Source organism: Gobio gobio (assembly GCF_949357685.1).
Source record: "Gobio gobio genome assembly, chromosome: 5".
Lineage (NCBI taxonomy): Eukaryota > Metazoa > Chordata > Actinopteri > Cypriniformes > Gobionidae > Gobio > Gobio gobio.
Window position 1 is genome coordinate 16,063,619 of NC_137101.1, and position 18,909 is coordinate 16,082,527.

General features: G+C 39.9%; 1 protein-coding gene across 2 annotated transcripts; it reads left to right on the top strand.

Annotated features, from left to right (window-relative positions):
• Window positions 1–1,413: 1,413 nt before the first annotated feature.
• nuak1a (NUAK family, SNF1-like kinase, 1a) lies at window positions 1,414–14,872 on the top strand. Of its 2 annotated transcripts, XM_079817547.1 has the most exons (8): window positions 1,434–1,975; window positions 2,792–2,935; window positions 6,280–6,400; window positions 7,807–7,958; window positions 9,665–9,730; window positions 9,804–9,923; window positions 11,328–11,460; window positions 11,569–14,872. In XM_079817547.1, exons 1-8 carry the CDS (start codon window positions 1,742–1,744, stop codon window positions 12,600–12,602), a joined length of 2,004 nt encoding a protein of 667 aa, XP_079673673.1. In that variant the 5' UTR covers window positions 1,434–1,741; the 3' UTR covers window positions 12,603–14,872. The 2 variants fall into 2 exon arrangements, with proteins under 2 accessions (XP_079673674.1, XP_079673673.1); XM_079817548.1 differs by lacking the exon at window positions 2,792–2,935 and having other exon boundaries at window positions 1,414–1,975.
• Window positions 14,873–18,909: the final 4,037 nt, after the last annotated feature.

An 18,909-nucleotide genomic window follows, 5' to 3' on the forward strand; every position in this document is an offset into this window, starting at 1 on the left:
TTGTATTATTATTATTATTATTAATAATAATATTGACTTTATTATTGATCTAACTTATTAACTTACAATATCAGGTGGTACTTCAAGTAAATATATTAGGTCAAAGAGGTTAAGCAGACAAAAAAAGTTGGAGAAACCCTGCACTGCATGTAAATATGAAATATGTACATTTTAAAGTGCCTGAAAGACAAAAGCTTTCCAAAGACAGTAATACAAATGACTCACTGAGAGATAATTTAAATAATCATTCATGTGTTTGTCAGTAGTTGATTAGATGTGCGATGTTGCAATGTTGAGAAAACGTCTTAAAAGTGAAAGGATTTTTGTAAATCCAGTGATTAAATGTTGAATGGGTCTCAGTTTTCGGTGAAATGCTCATGACTAGTGGCTGGTCTGTGTGTGCAAATCTGAATGTATATAAGCAGTAGACTTTTATGGAAAAAAAAGTTTAAAAGATAAAAAGTAGTAGTAGGGGGAATCAATAAATTATTAATAATTTACTACCATTGTGAGAATAACATGTTATCATGTAATCAATAAAAGTGTAACAGTAGGCTATTTTAAAACATAATATAATCTAATTACAAGTACTTAATTTTTGAAGTCTAATTACAATCCAGATTACATGTAATCAGTTACTACCCAGCACTGTGCACAATACAATACAATACATAGCCTATACTTCAGAAACAACATGAGTTTTCTGAACACAGCCTATTTTTCCTCCATATGATGGCAGTAATGATCCAGTAACTCTATGACAGCTGCACAAATATTGTGCTATTGCTAGAGGACGCTGCCGAGCCACATTTTGCTACTGCATAATGTTTGCTTACTGTCCTGAGAGCATGACCAAAGTTTAGGAACACAACACAAACAAAAACAAACACTGGACTACAGGAGAAATACAACCAGACATGATGTAATACCATGTTTAGTGGATTTCCAGGAAATACAAACCAGAGATTCTTCATTAGAAAAGCCATTGTGTTTAGTCATATCTTCATCTTTTGTCATATTTTTAAGTGGTGTTATATTGTGATTATTTTGTTCAAATTGAAATTATTAATCCAGAACACAGGCAAGGCCTAGGCTACATCTATATGCGACTGGACATGCTTTACTCCTATAAATGTACAGTTATCCGTCATGCCAATAAAGTACCTTAAATTGAAGAATAATTGAGAGAGAAAGTGATGAAAGGAAAGTACTGACCAAACCTAACAAAATACAGTTAAGTGTTCCCCATTACGCCATTATTCCATTAGGAGAGAGAGAGAGAGAGAGAGAGAGAGAGAGAGAGAGAGAGAGAGAGAGAGAGAGAGAGAGAGAGAGAGAGAGAGAGAGAGAGAGAGAGAGAGAGAGACCTGCTATAATAACTCCTCCTCCGGCTTCAATCAGGCTGCATTCTTTATTCCTGTAGTCTTTACTCTGGAGAAAAGGGAAAAGGAGGGGAGGAGAAACACGCGCCGGTAGTGGGATGGACGGGAAAGCATGGAGTCTGCTCGCGCATATTTGAGCAGACAGAGGCGAGACGAGCGCATCCCGACACGAGAGCTCTGAATACTTCACTGATGAATGAATGACGGGTCGCTCTCCTTAGACGACCCCCCGAAACCCTGACCCCATTCATCAGCTAAAATAACGACCGGACACTGAGTTCGGGACATTTGCGACTTTCCACAGCGTCAGCGGCGATCTTAAGAATTATCGAGCATCTGGACACGTCGCCGAGGAAACCATGGAGACGGAATCGTCCCAGTTAGGGAGTAACGGAGGCAATGAAAGTGAGCTTCTGCCGGTGGACTATCCCGGAGGAGAGATGCCAGCTTCTCTCGGTGTGCGGAGAGGGTCCAGCGTGAAGAAACATCACCACAAACATAACCTGAAGCACCGCTACGAGCTGTTCGAGACCCTCGGGAGAGGTACATATGGAAAAGTGAAAAAAGCCATAGAGAGGCACACTGGACGAGTGGTGAGTTGACAATTATGCATATAAAACACTCAAAAAATTGCTCTGACATAGCTCAAGAAACCCAGTGCAGTTATCAAAAAGGTATCAACTATGTTTCAGATGTTTCTCCTAAAATTATTTGAGTTAAACAGACATACATCAACACTCTAAAACATGCTGGGTTGTTTCAACCCAAGTTTGGGTCAAATATGGACAAACCAACCATTACATTTTTAAATTACATTTTTAAACCCAATGTTTGTCCTTATTTGACAACAAACATGGGTTGAAACAACCCAGCACTTTTTAGAATGTAAGGTACATAAAAAGGAGCTATAAAATGCACAAGTTGCATGAACCAGGTCATTTGTTCTTGGTGTCTTGGCAAATCTAAACTTTTTTTTCCCATCACGGAAAAGCAAGAGACAAGAGAAGGTCGTCGTTTAAACTCATTGTTATAGAGCAGAGATATTAAAAAGATCAATTGTTTCCTTTCTAATGGGAGAAATTGTGTGGGTTTCACTCTGTATCAGTTAACTTAATTAAGCATTCCTTAAAACGTTGGTGAAAGTAAATTCGCCTCTAATGGCCATCATTACATGCACAATTTCACGAGGCAAGTGCTGTCTTCCGTCCCTCAGTAACAGGGGTCAGATCATTTAGGTCATCTAGGAGTTGAGCAGGTCAAAGGTTTCAAAGCAAAAGAGGTATGTTTATGTCGCAAGTAACCTAAGCTCCTTTACGTATCACTCTGGACTTTGCTAAGAAATGCATAACATCTGTAGGGAGTGATAAGTGGGGAAAAACTAGGATAAACCATGTCTGCTTTGGAACTAGGTCAGCACATTAATCCTGAGACAGATCTGCATCTTGAGTTGGGCAGAAATGGACCTAGCGGGTCAGATCTGTGGGCGAGAAATGTGGCCTGATGTCAACAGCTGCTTGAGCGGAGGATGTTCTCAGAGTCACGTCCGGGACATGGTAACCTAATAAAGCAAACACTTAGGAGCGTTTCCGCAGAATTAACACCATCTGACTAGATGGAGACATTAGATGGTGTGGTTCTGTGGAGACCAACACAGCAGGTTGTGTTTTCAGTGTCGATGGCCAATGCTAAATCTGAAGGGTGCAGATAAACTCAAGTGTTTGTGTGCTGATGAATCTGGCAGGCGCAAGTAATGTTCCACGCATATGCATTTAAAAACTTTCCCTGCCAACACATGAGTGAGCTTCAGTCATTTGCTTTGTTTACTTTGTGTTCAGGGTGAAAAAAAGACAGGTAGACATTGTAGACTTGGGGGCACATGATAAAGTAGCATTTAAACTTAAACACATTCAGCAGTGCTGACAAAGTCACAGTCCACACTCATTGTCTGAATGGACCGATGGTTGAATCTTAAGAATGCATGACTCACGCTAGTAGCGAAAGGAAGAATTCACATCATTGTAGGGTGAATTAAACCAGAGTAATTCTTAACTTTTGCACATGCTTCTTTATAGTAATGAAATCTTGGCTCATGCTCTTTAGCAGATTTGATGTACACTTTAATATAGAGAGACAGGCATACACACTCCAAAAGCATAAATATATGTATTAGGAATATTCCAGGTTTGATACAAGTTAAATATAATATATCTCTTTAGAACTTACAAAGAAAAATAGTACTGAAATAGGAGCATGCCAATGCTTTTTATGGAATAACAAATTATTTATGTGATTTACAGTATGTATCTTTTTCATACTTTTTAGCATAGATTAGTTAAATTGATCAAAAGTGACAGTAAAGACATTAATAATGTTACAAAAAATTATATTTTGTAAAAAAAAATGCTGTTCTTTTGGCATTTCTATTCAAAGAATTCTTAAAAAATATATCATAGCGTCCACAACATTTTTTAAGCAGCACTACCCTTTTGAATCGTCACAAAGAGAAAAACAACTCTTAAAAAAATAGGCTAGGCAACGGCATGAGGAACTTAACATTTCTGGACGACTTAAATGCATATACACACAACAGAGTTTTTATTGAAAGGAAACTGATAGTGTACGTTTGGAGAGGTAGAAAGATGTAAAAGGCAGAGGAAGGTGGAAAGAAACAACAAATGTGACGACAGGCTTTCTTTTTTTGCTCATTTCGTTGTGTTCAATTCTCTATGACGCCATGTTCCGCACGAGTGCTCCTGTGAGTAAAGGTGCTCCCTTTTCCCCTTAAACGGTAGACAGGTAAAAACAACACAGCTGTTGTGTGAGGCTCGGACAATAGGCTGGTCTATGTCTGTGAGACAATGAGAAGGCTTCAGTTATAGCCAGGGGTTAGAGAAGAGCAAAGACTACAGCCAGCTGGCATAGGCATCAAACACAGGTTGGCTTAATGATCTGTAGCCGAAGGCCGGGAAACAATACCACTCAACCATGTGCGCTTCCTTCAGCACGGTCAAAGAATCACCTGCACTCCCTTCTGCTGCGATGCAAATTTAATGAGTTAATGCTTTCACTGTAATTGTTTTTAAGTTTGAGAGGATGTTATATCGCATTAAGGTCCTAAAGTGGTGCTTAATGCACATTGGGTGTACACACACACACACACACACAATCTTACAGTCTCTTTAAAACCATTCACCATTTTAGTGACACACACCAGACTGAAACCAGACAGATTGTGATTGTGTTACATAAGTCACCATTGATAAGGCTGCAATGCATGCATTGCAGATATAATTAGACAAGAAAACAATACATTGCATGCACACCCTGCTCAGACGTTTTCGTTTTGTCCCTAAAAGGCTTGGGGTGGCAGTTTATCGGTGCCGTGAACAACACTGGGTGGACAGGAAGTCAGCTCTGTCAGCACTACTTCCCTTTCTGCGTGTTTTATGAGTCAGTGGAGGAACAGGCTGCAAACTTCCTGCAACTTTAATCCCTCCTCATGACCAGTCAGACTTCTTGTCAGCATCCTCAAGCGCACACACACACATAAATATATATAGGATAAGACTTTAGATAGAGAGTAAATACAATTACTTTACCGGGCTAATAGAATATAATTTTTTAGATAACAAAAAATAGGTTCTTTGAAAGCAGGTTTTTGAGCGCTGACACATCTCTGTGATATAGCCTGTTTGGGAGCTTCTAAATGGGACATTTAAAAATAACTCTTGTGGTGCGCCTTCTCCCGAAAAAGCCATTCACCTTCACAGAAACCCATTTTTGCTCAAGGTTAAGGCTTCTAACGGCAGATCTAGACTGTAATCCAAGCTTACCAAGAAAAACATCTCTCCTTAGAACTTACAAAGAAATTGTACTAAAATAGGATATGCCAATGTTTTCTAAGGAATCAAAAATAATTTATATGATTTACATTATGTATCTTTTCTTGAACTACTTTTCAAAAGTTCAGTTTTTTTCAATACTTTTTTAGCAAAGATGAGTTAAATTGATCACAAGTGACAGTAAAGACATTTATGTTTATAACAATTTATAATAATACAAAAGCTGGGGTTTTTTACCTTTCTAATCAAAGAATTCTCAAAAAAGGTAGTCACTGCGCGCAACCGTTTTTTTTGATTGCATTGAATAATTTTTTGGGCACAACCGTTTTTTTTCAAAGGAAATCGCAATACTTTCAAACGAAAAACAAAAGATACGCACTCGCTTGTGTATTAAAAAAAGACACAAGCGAGTGCGGATCTTTTGAAAGTATTCAAAGAATTCTGAAAAAAATGTTTTTTTACATTTAATCAGTATATTAGAATGATTTCTGAAGGATCGCGTGACACTTTCAGCTTTGCCATCCCATGAATAATTTACATTTTAGAAAATAGTCATTTTAAATTATAATAATATTTCACACCATTACTGTTTCACTGTATTTTCGATCTTTATTTTAAAGATACTATGTAGCTATTCCATTTGATCATTGTGAAAAATGTCCATGTTGAAACCCACTATAAACAATTGCTCGGCTGGGTAAATAAAAAAACTACTACTACAACTAGACTGGTTTGTTCAGTTAATATGTGGGTCAACTGACTGACTAAGATAGGAAATACTTTTCCTGTGAACCATAAAAGGGAGTAGGCTCTTCTGTTTCTATGATCTATGACCCCCCGAGGCAGGATGTCACTGCAACACAAATATCAATGACCCATGTATGCATCAATACCGCTCAATCAAACTGAGAAACTGAGCTTCTAAACCAGGAATCAATCAATATTTTCTGGTTACTCCAATCAAAAGAGTCATTAATACTACTTTGCACTTAATGTAAACATGCTACAAATAGGATTCATATAGTTGATTGTAAATAATGTGTGTTGGTTCTCAGGTGGCCATTAAATCCATCCGTAAGGAGAAGATTAAAGATGAACAAGACATGGTGCACATCCGCAGAGAGATCGAAATCATGTCTTCTCTCCGCCATCCACACATCATCTCTATACATGAAGGTAGGCCTAGTCTTTCATACTCTTAAAAAGCAGGTTCAAATCTAACTGAGACAACAAACCTCCACCTTATGTAGAAAACAGAGCACAGTTTAAAGTCTTAAAATCTTATTGGGTGTAAACTCCTCCACACCCTTTGCTGCAAAATGTGTGGTTTTTCCTCAACAGCCAATCATTTCTAGATCAGTTGCCCTCATGTTTTATTTATGCGATCTGACCGCACCCTGCTAGCCCAAGGGTGTTGATCAGGCAACAACGTTGTTGGGGGTGTAAACTCTCTAATAGAGATGCAGCAATCAGCATGTTTAAAATGTCCCACGCATGTAGCTGTGCCTCTCAGAACATAAATCAAAACCCCATCAAATCAGGCCCCAAGCGCAGCACGCCTTGAGCGGGATACTCAAAACAAAGACTTGACAAAGCTGCTTTATCTCTACGCTGACAGAGGGAGACGCCACGGCTGTGGACTCATGCCACGCTCTCAGCCAGGGGTCATTATTACTGACCCTGGATCGGTCTGAGAGCCGGTGCCAAAACGGAGCACGCTCAGTCTCCTGTGTCTAATACGGATTAGCCGAGAGAGGTAATTACTCAGCGCTGGCCTGAGATCGAGTTCAGTGCCTTGAACGTGAACCTAACTTGTTTTCATAGAGGCTATTCTAACAACCTCGGTTAGTCCTGACCTAGACAGTCAAAAGTATCCAAATACGCATGTTGTTGTTGAAAGTGGCACCAAGAGAGCTGAAGGAAACCCACCTGATCAGCAGGATTCTTCATTGACTATTCGGTCCACTGACCATCACTGTGACGACCAGTCTCTGGGCACTAAACAATGAAGGGTCACTATGGAGATTCTCTTGCTGTATCAGCAGAAGGTGGAAGAGGATTTAAATGGAGCGACCGCTTCACTCCCCTGCAAAATAAAAACAAAGATTTGCTGAGCTCCCATCTTTTCCACCAGGTTCTCAAGATAAACACTTCTCTGATGGGCTTAAATGATAGCTAATAATCTAAGAGCTTCTACTAAGAATCCTGTGTTGTGCAAAACACATACCTTTTCTTAGAACGGGAATGTTTACGCCACCATCCCAGCTCACGTACACCAAATCTCACTTCCTGTCTGCACTTAACACCTGTTAACAGTTGTGGTCTCGCTTGCAAAGACAGCTCCTAATCGCCATGACCCTGACTAAAGCCAGACTCGCTGGTGATTTTGACTCCTACATACAGTGCTGGCAACGGCCCAACGAAAGCTCGAGCCAAACAGTTAATGTCAATGACAGAGAGCTTTAGTTAGTGAGCCTGACTTAATGGAAATATGCTATTTTCTTTTTTTTACGTGCCATCCCTTTAACACGCATAATGCAATGATGTTGTGTAAACTAATAAACTTCTATGTCTATTTACAGTTTTCGAGAATAAGGATAAGATTGTGATCGTGATGGAATATGCCAGTAAGGGAGAGCTGTACGATTACATCAGTGAGCGCCGAAAGCTCAGTGAACGGGAGACGAGACATTTCTTCAGACAGATCGTCTCAGCTGTCCATTACTGCCACAAGGTGAGGACGGAGCCCACAAACATCATATCCGTGTGGTGAAAAAAAATAAAGCACTAAATTTACTGACCCTTGTGTTGTTTCAAACCGTATGACGTTCTTTCTTCCGTAAAAGAAAAAAAAATTGTCATAGAGGTTTGGAATGACATGAGGGTGAGTAAATTAAGATAGAAATGTCATGTTTGTGTGGACTATCCCTTTAAATGTTTAGAAACATTTAAACAAATTCACCCTTTTCTAATAATATTAGTGCAAGATATGTTAGCAATCAAACTAAAACTAAAGTGCATACATGATTTTTCAATAAAGGGTTTCTGTATTATGCCTGATACTATAAAACAGCTAGTTTCGGCCCTGGATGCTAAATAGTTGCTAAATTCTAGCTGTAGGATTACATTGAATGAATTTGATCACAAAATAAATGAACAAAAATGTGTCCATAATACTTTAATTAATATAAAAACCTTTAAACCCTGCTTACTAAAAAAAAAGACAGAAACAAACAAAAAACAAAACTCCCAGTCCCAGCCTGTTCAAGCTAGCCTTTTGGCTCGTTTTAAAGGGATTTTTGTACTATTCAGCTTGTCAGCCTGGTCATCAAGCTAAACGTTAGCTTGGCCACCCTTGCTAGACCAGCTGAAGACCAGTTTGGGCAGGCTGGGAGGCCAGATTGAATTAGCTAAGACCAGCAAACTAGCTTAAGCTGGTTTTAAGTGGGGTTCTTTTCAGCAAGGATATTGTAAATATAGGCTCTACTGCATGTCATGCCGTTAACCGCTAAGTACAAAATGCAGTGCCGCAGCTACACTTCCTTTAGCCTACCGTCTCATAAATGAAGCCTCTCAAACTAAACAACTGACATCTGTGCAATGTTCACGTGCAATCGACATGATTCGCACATAGAGCGCTCATGCGTGAATCATGTTGATCGCACGTGAACATTGCGCAGATGTCAGTAAAATGATTTACTCTATGAAGGAGGGCTTGACATGATATGAGAGGGATAAACTCAACTTCCAAGAATGTCTCGATACGAAAGGTTGTGGAGCCAGAGAGCAGCTGTGTTCTCCTGTCCTGGTGCCAAACCCATCCTCATCTCATATTTTCCCACTTTCCAAGCTTGATAATTCAAACTGACCTTTCACACTGATCCAGCCCATATTTCTTCATTGTTTTCTCTTTCATTTCACATTATAGTGCGTATTTTTCTGGTTTTACAGAGATTAAAGGTAGGATTAAAGCAGAAGATACTGTTTCTAGATCAGTACAAAGGGTCAGCTGGTACCCTGGGCCGTGTCAGCTGGGAAGGGAAACGTCCTGGGGGAATTCAGGGTGGGCTCGGCCTTTGTTCCTAAACAGCTGGGCTGAGGATGTCATCAACTCAGCTGGGGGATTCCAGCTCAGCCCTTCTGATCGGGGAGAGCCAGGAGGTCGTCACGAAAACCGGGGAGGAGATAGACAGATCAGGCCGTTTGACATTCGGGTTATGATGCTGGATGAAGGGAAATGTCACTTTTTCCTTCCCTAAAATCTTTAAAAATTAGGTCTATTAACCTGTTGTGGGTCATCAAATATGACAAAACTATGGGGCAATGGTCATAATGGCGCAGTTCACCATTATTTCATTAGAGCACAAAAAAGTGATGTTTCTGTAATGCCTTGACAGAGTGAAGATAATCAAAATCAATTATATTGATGATGTCTTACAGAACGGAGTAGTACACCGAGATCTCAAGCTGGAAAACATTCTCCTCGATGACAACGGTAACATTAAGGTACATTATAATTTTCCTCCAGTGATTTATAACTCACAATATTGGCCTGTTCTGACTCTGTCTTGTGTTCTAGATTGCAGATTTTGGTTTGTCCAACCTCTACCACAAGGACAAGCTTCTTCAAACGTTCTGCGGCAGCCCGCTGTATGCCTCCCCCGAGATTGTGAACGGACGGCCATACAAAGGTCCAGAGGTACACTATGAACTAATTTCTCCAGTTATGCAACTCTATATTGCCATTTAAGAGGTCTTCATTTTTCACCTTTAAAAAATGTGGGCTAGGAAACACAATCACATACTTCCTGTCTGAAAAGATAAGAGGGAACAAAACACAGATAAGAAAGAGAAAGAGAAAGCGTTTCCACTCATATCTGAGGGAGGTGAAACCACCCCCACCACTCATTCCAAATCCCAACACACTCCAAACTTAGTCACTCCTAACAGGAATCATTCCACTGGCCAAGTCAGTCAGCATCCTCTATGATCCAATGAGAAACAAAGACTGCCAAAAAGAATGAGAGCTAATCTCAAAGCTATTTTTCTGGATATCAAGCATTCTTACACCCCTTTCACGATTCCTAATATTTAATAGCCGAAACACTAAGCCTGTCTGGAGCACAGGAATATATCAAAATTCCCATACTTTTTCCGGTTTTATTGTATGATGACACATGCACAACTCTAAAAGCCTCTGGACATTCAATCATACATTGATCCCTCTGGTCCCTCAATCATCCTTACATAACTGCAGACCATGGGAAAGGCAGCATTCTTCTCACTGGTCAGAGATCAGTGGATCAGGGCCAACAATCACAGAGCTCCTCACATCTACTCAGGGTCAGATAGGTCTGGAGTTAGGGGAGTGGACGCTTCCTGCGCTGTAATCAGCCATTGTTTCCCTCGATACCTCCTCATTCCTGGTCTGCACCCCTGGCTAATCAGCAGAGGTGCGGAAGGGATCAGACGAGGTCAGGCACGAGAAATGATTAAATAACGAGCAGGAATTATGATGGCAGTTACTGTGCAGATATATGTGAGAATACCTATTGTTCTCATACATTTTAGGTGTACAATGACAGCTTGATTGAATGTTCATAAATATAGGTGGAGTTAACTTTAAGGCCCAGACAGGAAAATAAAAATCACAGAACCTTTTAATCTATTGCTGACGACGAATCTTCAATGGCATGTGTTCAGCTAGTACAAAAGGTCAACCAGTCTGTGAAGCCATTAAATATATCAAAAATTATTAAAAAAATAAAGTGCATCATGATCATTTAACAATGTGACAGTGTTGACAAAAAATATGACCAGAAAGGCAAGTTACATTATTATGATATAATTGTTTTGTGTCACTTTGCACAACGCATAGCGTAAATTAAAATAGAATTTTTATATTCATAGTAAAATTAAATCAATATGACATCACAAAATATCTATTTAGTCCATAGACAAAAAAACTTCAACAAACAAAAAGCCTATAAGAATCAACACTGGAATTGCTTTATGCAAATTTAATTGAAAATGTTCCATATACCATTTTCCAAAACTGTATCTCCCAGTGGACCAATTTACCAGTGTGGTGTTGTTTTGACAGGTGGACAGTTGGGCGCTGGGCGTATTACTCTACACTCTTGTGTACGGAACAATGCCCTTCGATGGAGGAGACCACCAAAGACTCATTCGCCAGATCAGCAATGGAGAGTACAGGGAACCGCCACAGTCATCAGGTATGCGTCTTCTCTACAGACATTTCAAAGTTGTCTGAACCCAAATCTCCCAACCCCAACTGAACCCAAAGTTTCCTGACCGTGTTCAAATCTCTCCATCTCATTCAGATGCTCGAGGTTTGATCCGCTGGATGTTGATGGTTAATCCGGAGCGCAGGGCTACAGTTGAGGACATTGCAAATCACTGGTGGGTGAACTGGGGCTGGAAGACCAGTGTGTGCGACTGCCAAGCACAAAGGGAAAACAGCTCCCCCATGCTTGCCCGCTTCATTGACTGGCAGAACCGCACCGAGGTCCGTCCTGGCAAAGCCCAACGCCCAGAGTCTGGTAGCAATAATGTCACTAATACAGCCTTGACTCCAGCCCGGCGTTTGAGAAAGTCCATGAAGGAGAACGATGGTGGAATATGGGGTGTTGTGGAGGAGAAGCCGGGCCTCAAGAGACCAAAGAGCATTCTGAAAACTCGGGCAAGCAGTGGAGACCAACGATCTCAGAGTTTGTGTGAATTAGAGCTTAGGCGGTCCATTTGCTACCAAGACGATGAGTCCGGCTCCAGTCCGGAGCGAGAGGACACCCTGGGTGGCTCGCCAGCCAAAATGGTGTCCATGTTACCCAAGAAAGGCATTCTGAAAAACAATCAGCAGCGCGAGTCCGGGTATTACTCCTCACCAGAGCGTAGTGAGTCCTCCGAACTGTTAGGGGGCGCTACTGTGCAGCCTCCTAACAGCTCACCGTCCAAACGGTCTGTCGGGAGGAAAGGAATACTGAAGCGTAATGGGAAATATTCCACACACAGTGCTGTGGGAGTCCATGGGGAGGTCCCGGCAGATTCAACCCTCTCACGGAGCCAAAGCAGACCCTCTAGTATCGTGTACGAGGAGACGGGTCTCTCGAGCATGGGCTTGGACTGGCCGCCCGCCTCTCCAAAACCCAACATCCGGGGCTCACAGTCTGCCGAAGACTTGCTGCAGATGGCTGGGTTCAGGGGCCTTCAGACCGTTGCGCCCCTTCCCGGCGGAAAGGGTGCCCGCAGCCCTCCCGGCTCCCCTGGAGACAACGGCAGCTTCTCCTTGCTGGCCGATCTGGATGATGTCACCCAGGTGTACCAAAAAGCCCTGGACATCAGCAGTCAGCTGAGCTAGACTTGGACAAAAAGGCTGAATTTGCGGAGAGACTGGAAGAATTAATGATTCCCAGCTTGTCCGTCTCGTCACAGTTGCTGCTAGGTAAACGTTTACAGGTCGAGAAGCGGGACATTTCAAATCTCCATTCACCAACTCGTGTTGATGAGCATTTCTCATGATATTCTCGTTTTAAAATCGACAGTTGAGGGGGAACAACGGAAGCACTTTAAAGCGGCTATTCTCCGAGATGCAGCGTGTAATGTACATGAGAGCTGGGACCGTGTTATTTAAGTTATTTATCTGTCATTCATGTTTTGGCCATTTGAAAATACCAAGGCCATGTCGTAGTCCTCGGGAGAGTGTTTTCATCGATACAGGTCGTGAATTATGAAAAGTGTTAGATAAAGGCCATTTGAATATCTGTATAATAAATTATCATTGTATAATACCAGCAAATTCAGTGAAGTACATGCACAACAGTCCATCAGTAATGCTAAGACTTTGAGAATTTGGAAGGATTTAAGTTTAATATACAGAAATAATGGTAGCACTTTGTTTTACAGTCCTGTTCCCCATGTACATACAATGTACTTATTATAGTAACTACAATAACTGGGTAATAACTAGGTACTAACCCTGAACCTACCCTTAAACCTAACCTCAACCCATGTAGTTACCTTATATTAGGACTTTCTTAGGCAAGTACACTAAGTACAGGAGCACACTCTGTAAAATGAAGTGCAACAGAATTAAGAACATTTTCTCTTTATTAATATCTTTTCTAAACTGTTTTGACAACACTCACAAAAAGTACCAAAAGGTACTACGCCTCTCTGAAACTATGGTTTTTTTTAACATTGACCATAGTACTACCATGGTTAATATTTAAAAAAAATAATACAGTTAATTTTGGCAGTCCTAAAATACAACAAACCAACTTAAAAAAACAATAACAACCAACGTACCTTGATATCATCATTTGATGCCATCACTGTACCATGGTACTTACTTTTTTGTAAGAGAAGTTATAGAGGGTACCAAAAACTCACTGAGAGGATATCATGATCCCAGAGCTCATTTTTAACTTATTGTGACAGAGGCAGGGCCATGCAAACGTTGACATATCTCTGAGATCAGTTAGAGAGCAACTAGTAGAACACAAATCAAATGAAAGGTCAAAGGGCAAAGGTTATATCAGTGTTATGATACCATACATACATTCTTATTCTCTTTCACAAGCACACACACACATACTTAGACACAATGCTAGTGCACACGGGCAATTATATGAGCTCCCTGAAGCATGAAAGTGTGGACAAGTTTTGACCTATGGTGTAATTCTGGTCCAGAAATGTCCTGCATTTCAACAACACATGCCATTTAAGACAGGAAAAGAGATGTCAAACTATTCTTTTCATGAGGTGGAGTGTTAAAAGACACATATTATGAAGGCAGTAGATTGTGAAAACAAAGATTAAGAATGAAAAGGTGTCTTTGAAAAAAAATGGGAATAAAAAGGTCGCGTTTCAAACTGTAAAATCTTCAGGAAGTAGTATGCATTGTGTAGGTTTTGTTTTTTGTTCAACATACAATGGCATGCCAAGATAAACTGAAGACACTATGCCATTTTCCCCCCAGTATTTTCTGTTTGTTTTTTGGTAGTTACATTTCTACAATTTCTCACACAGGCTTAATATCAAAATATTGGTTGCATGAGGCATTTTTACTGTAGGTTAAGTGTGAACAACAGCTTTAAACTTGCTTAACCTTAAAATCTGCGTTAAGATATACAAAGCATTTCTGTCAACCTAAGCATCAATGTGGCAGTTTTAAATGAAGTACAGTGTAACCATTTAAATATATACATGTATATATGAAATTAACTGGAAAAATAATTTTATCCTATAGACTATCTGTTATAGGCCATTGAGAAAACTTGACTGGATATACTACATATTTAAACGGTGTTATTTAATTTGTCTTGTATTATATACTGTACATTGTTATGGCTATTTGTTATTCTGTGCTTTTTTTTTTGTCAACTTTGACTTACGATTGTCTTGATTTGTGCCTTCATTGACATAAGATTGTCTTGGTAATGTTAATGTTATTCTCAGTTTAAATAATTTGCAGCATTGTTTTTAAAGGCTTTCAATAGGCATCCATGGGAAAGAAGATCTGTCTGTGTGATTTGTTATGAGCACAGTTAAGTGGTGTATTAAGCCGTACTGTTCTGTTTGTGCTCAGTGCAAAACAGTCACTTCTTCTAATAAATGTCTCGCTCTAAATGCCATTTGTGTCTATGTGTGCATCTCCACTCACTTCATTAAATGTAGAACACAAAGTACTCATAAAAGTTTAGAGCCTCCCACCCAAACAACCAGCCGACCAGCCGATCAGAGTTAAATAAACTGTTTGTGTGTGTGTGTGTGTGTGTGTGTGTGTGTGTGTGTGTGTGTGTGTGTGTGTGTGTGTGTGTGTGTGTGTGTGTGTGTGTGTGTGTGTGTGTGTGTGTGTGTGTGTGTGTGTGTGTGTGTGTGTGTGTGTGTGTGTGTGTGTATATATATATATATATATTATTTATTTATTTATATTTGCTGGTCTTAACGACTGTGTGTTGTAACTTGTACTCGTTGTTGAGACTGGCGTGCTGACCTTGTTGTGTCAGGCCACATACATTTCTTGTTGTTTGTTTCTCAGCCCGCATGATCACAGTGCAACACAAGCACACATTTCTCAAAGTAGTGCATTTACTTCTCATGTGACTTTTTCCAAAACAGCTAAATCTCTCACATATATACATAATATATACATAATATATAAATTAATATATATATATATATATAATACATATACATAATATATAATATATACATAATATATATATACATAATATATAAATTAATATATATATATATATATATATGCCTTCATGAATAACTAATGCCAACTTTTACTATGCATTACTAAAGACATTATTCTAAATAAAATCCAGTCACACACACACATTTTATATAAATATATACATACAAATTTGGGGGGTAAGAGTCAATATCTTTAAATCAGTCTATTATGCTCGCCAAGGATGCATTTTTGATCCGAAAATGCAGTAAAAACAACAATATTGTGGAATATTATTACTATTGAAAGAATATTTACATTTCCAGTGATGGCAAAGCTGAATTTTCAGCATCATTACTCTTGCCTCGCATGATCCTTCAGAAATTGTATTCATTCTAATATGCTGATTTACTGCTCAATAAATGTTTTATTATTATTATCAATGTTGAAAACTGTTGGGCTGCTTAATATTTTATGGAAACCTTGATTTTTTTCATGAATTTTTGATTAAGTTCCAAAGAACCGAGACATTTTCTGTAACAATATAAAAGTATTTCTTGTCACTTTTGATCTGTAATGCTGGGTGAACTCAAAAACAAGAGAGAGCTGGATCCATATGCAGTGAGTTTTATTAACAGAATAAACATACCAATAAATCCAACATGAAGATCAGAGAACAGAAAGAGTACACCAAAGCATAGTCATGAACATGGAAAACACTGGGGTATAAATATATATATATATATACTGGGGTATATTATATATTTAAGATATAAAAATAGATGCAGTGTTTGATGGAACTGCTGTAAAAGATTAAACTGGAAAAGTCACTCTTCCTAAATACCCAAAAAGGTTTAGCTGGATTTAGTGCGGAAAAAGCAAGCACAAGATTGTGTTTGGATGGGCCAGGCTTTGCAGAAAAAGAAAAGAAAAAACCTGTCTCATCGTATGGCAGGAAAAATAATCAACAACAGTCAGGGAACAGTTGGTGTGTATGTGTGCGTGCGTGTGATTGTTTTAGTGGACTCTCGCCCTGACGCATGGTGTGAAACTTATCATTCACGTTCTAATGCCTCCCGTCTGTGACTAAGTAGGTGTGTGTGTGTGTTTATGTTTGCGGGTTTGCACAAGAATCTGTGAAAAATCTTCTATGTCGGCACCTCCTCTACATACAAACAAACATCCCATAAATCTCAACTAATTTTAGCTCAGCGTCTGCCCACAGTTTGCATCAATGCTTGAGCTGCTCTGGAAGTCTAGGCTACTTGTCTCTTAGGAATGTCTGGCCTTTGCACAGCAACCACTACAAAGACACAGAGAGAAAAAGAGGAAAGGGTTGGTGGGGGGAGGAGGATGAACAGACAAAAAAGGTGAGAGCGCTTCCAGTCGGACAGTTGATGTCAAGGCCTTGTTTTAAATCCTGACCGCATGGAAACCACGGCTACTGAGAGCACAGAATTATACAAAACAAAGGCCAAGAACAGCAGAGATTCACTTCTTCACTTTTCTTTTTCTTGTCTTTTTGTGAAACTGTTGATGTTTAGGTTTGTGTGTGGTCCAACCAAACAGAACGTCTGAATCCAAATAGGACGTAATGGGATAGCTTTCTCTTTCCTGAAGGAAAAAAAAGAGCTTTTTCTCTCATTCCAGAGAGTGCTCAACCCATCTGGTCTTGATTGAAAACAACCCCCTTTTGTTCTCAAGGAGCTGCCTTGAATCACTGCAACAAGATCAAAGATAGATGTCCTTTATTGCTGAATTAGGATCAGCTTACTATTCTAATACAAACCTGAACCATTGAAAAGAAAAATGTGGTGAAACTGTTCTCAGATCAGCCCAGACGCCTGACATTTACCAACACCCAGCCGTTTATCTGAAACTTCATGAGCCGCGTCCTCTTAGGTGAGATGAACGACGAAACTTCCATCCTCTCTCCTATCCCTTAATCCCCTCTTCCCTCTGTGCTCTTTCACACCAGTATCAAAGCCCTCCAAATATTTTTCCTCAAGTTCCACTCATTCTTTACTCCTCCTGGAAGACCATTAGCATTCTGTAGATGTTTTCACTGGTGAAAGTAAGAAAAGCTCATGAAAGTTCACCCGATCTTAAATATGTAAAATAGATGGATGATGGCAACATGCACACACATTCAGTCTGAGAGTTGAGTAGGTATTGTCTGTTTGTTTCATCCTTCGTCAAATAAATTTGTTCATTCCATATTTGATTGGAATCGAAGTGATGCTAAATATTTCAAGGAAAATATCCTTAAAAGCTGATCATACAGTTTTTTCATCAAATATAAAGGAAATGAGCATGCACAATTAAATATCCAATACATATATATACACGATATTGCCCTTCAAATCATTGAATGCAAGTGTTCCAATCATTTCCAAGGCCACAGGTATATAAAAACAAGAAGGCATGCAGACGCTTCTACAAACATTTGTGAAAGAATGGGTCGCTCTCAGGAGCTCAGTTTATTCAAGTTGCCACCTGTGAAATGAATCCATTCGTAAAATGTCCTCACTACTAAATATTCTACGGTCAACTGTTATTGGTATTATAACAAAGTGGAAGCAATTGGGAACAACAGAAACTCAGCCACGAAGTGGTAGGCCACGTAAAATCACAGAGTGGGGTCAGCGCATGCAGAGGCGCACAGTGAGCAGAAGTCGCCAACTTTCTGCAGAGTCAATAGCTACAGGCCTCCAAACTTTGTGAAGTTTGAACAGAGAACAGAGCGTAGAGAGCTTCATGGAATGGGTTTCAATGGCCGAGCAGCTGCATCCAAGCCTTACATCACCAAGTGCAATGCAAAGCGTCAGATGCAGTGGTGTAAAGCACGCCACCACTGGACTCTAGAGCAGTGGAGACGTGTTCTCTGGAATGACGAATCACGCATCTCTGTCTGGCAATCCGATGGATGAGTCTGGGTTTGGTGGTTGCCAGGAGAACGGTACTTGCCTGACTGCTTGTGCCAAGTGTAAAGTTTGGTGGAGGAGGGATTATGGTGTGGAGTGGTTGGGCTTGGCCCCTTAGTTCCAGTGAAAGCAACTCTTAATGCTTCAGCATACCAAGACATTTTGGACAATTTCATGCTCCCAACTTTGTGGGAACAGTTTGGGGATGGCCCCTTCCTGTTCCTACATGACTGCGCACCAGTGCATAAAGCAAGGTCCATAAAAGACATGGATGAGCGAGTTAGGTGTGGAGGAACTTGACTGTCCTGACCTCAACCCGATAGGACACCTTTGGGATGAATTAGAGCGGAGACTGCGAGCCAGGCCTTCTCGTCCAACATCAGTGCCCGACCTTGAAGCTGTTATAGCTGCAAAGGGTGGGCCAATTCCATGAATGAATGAATGAATGAATGAATGAATGAATGAATGAATGAATGAATGAATGAATGAATGAATGAATGAATGAATTAATTAATGAATGAATGAATGAATGAATGAATGAATGAATGAATGAATGAATG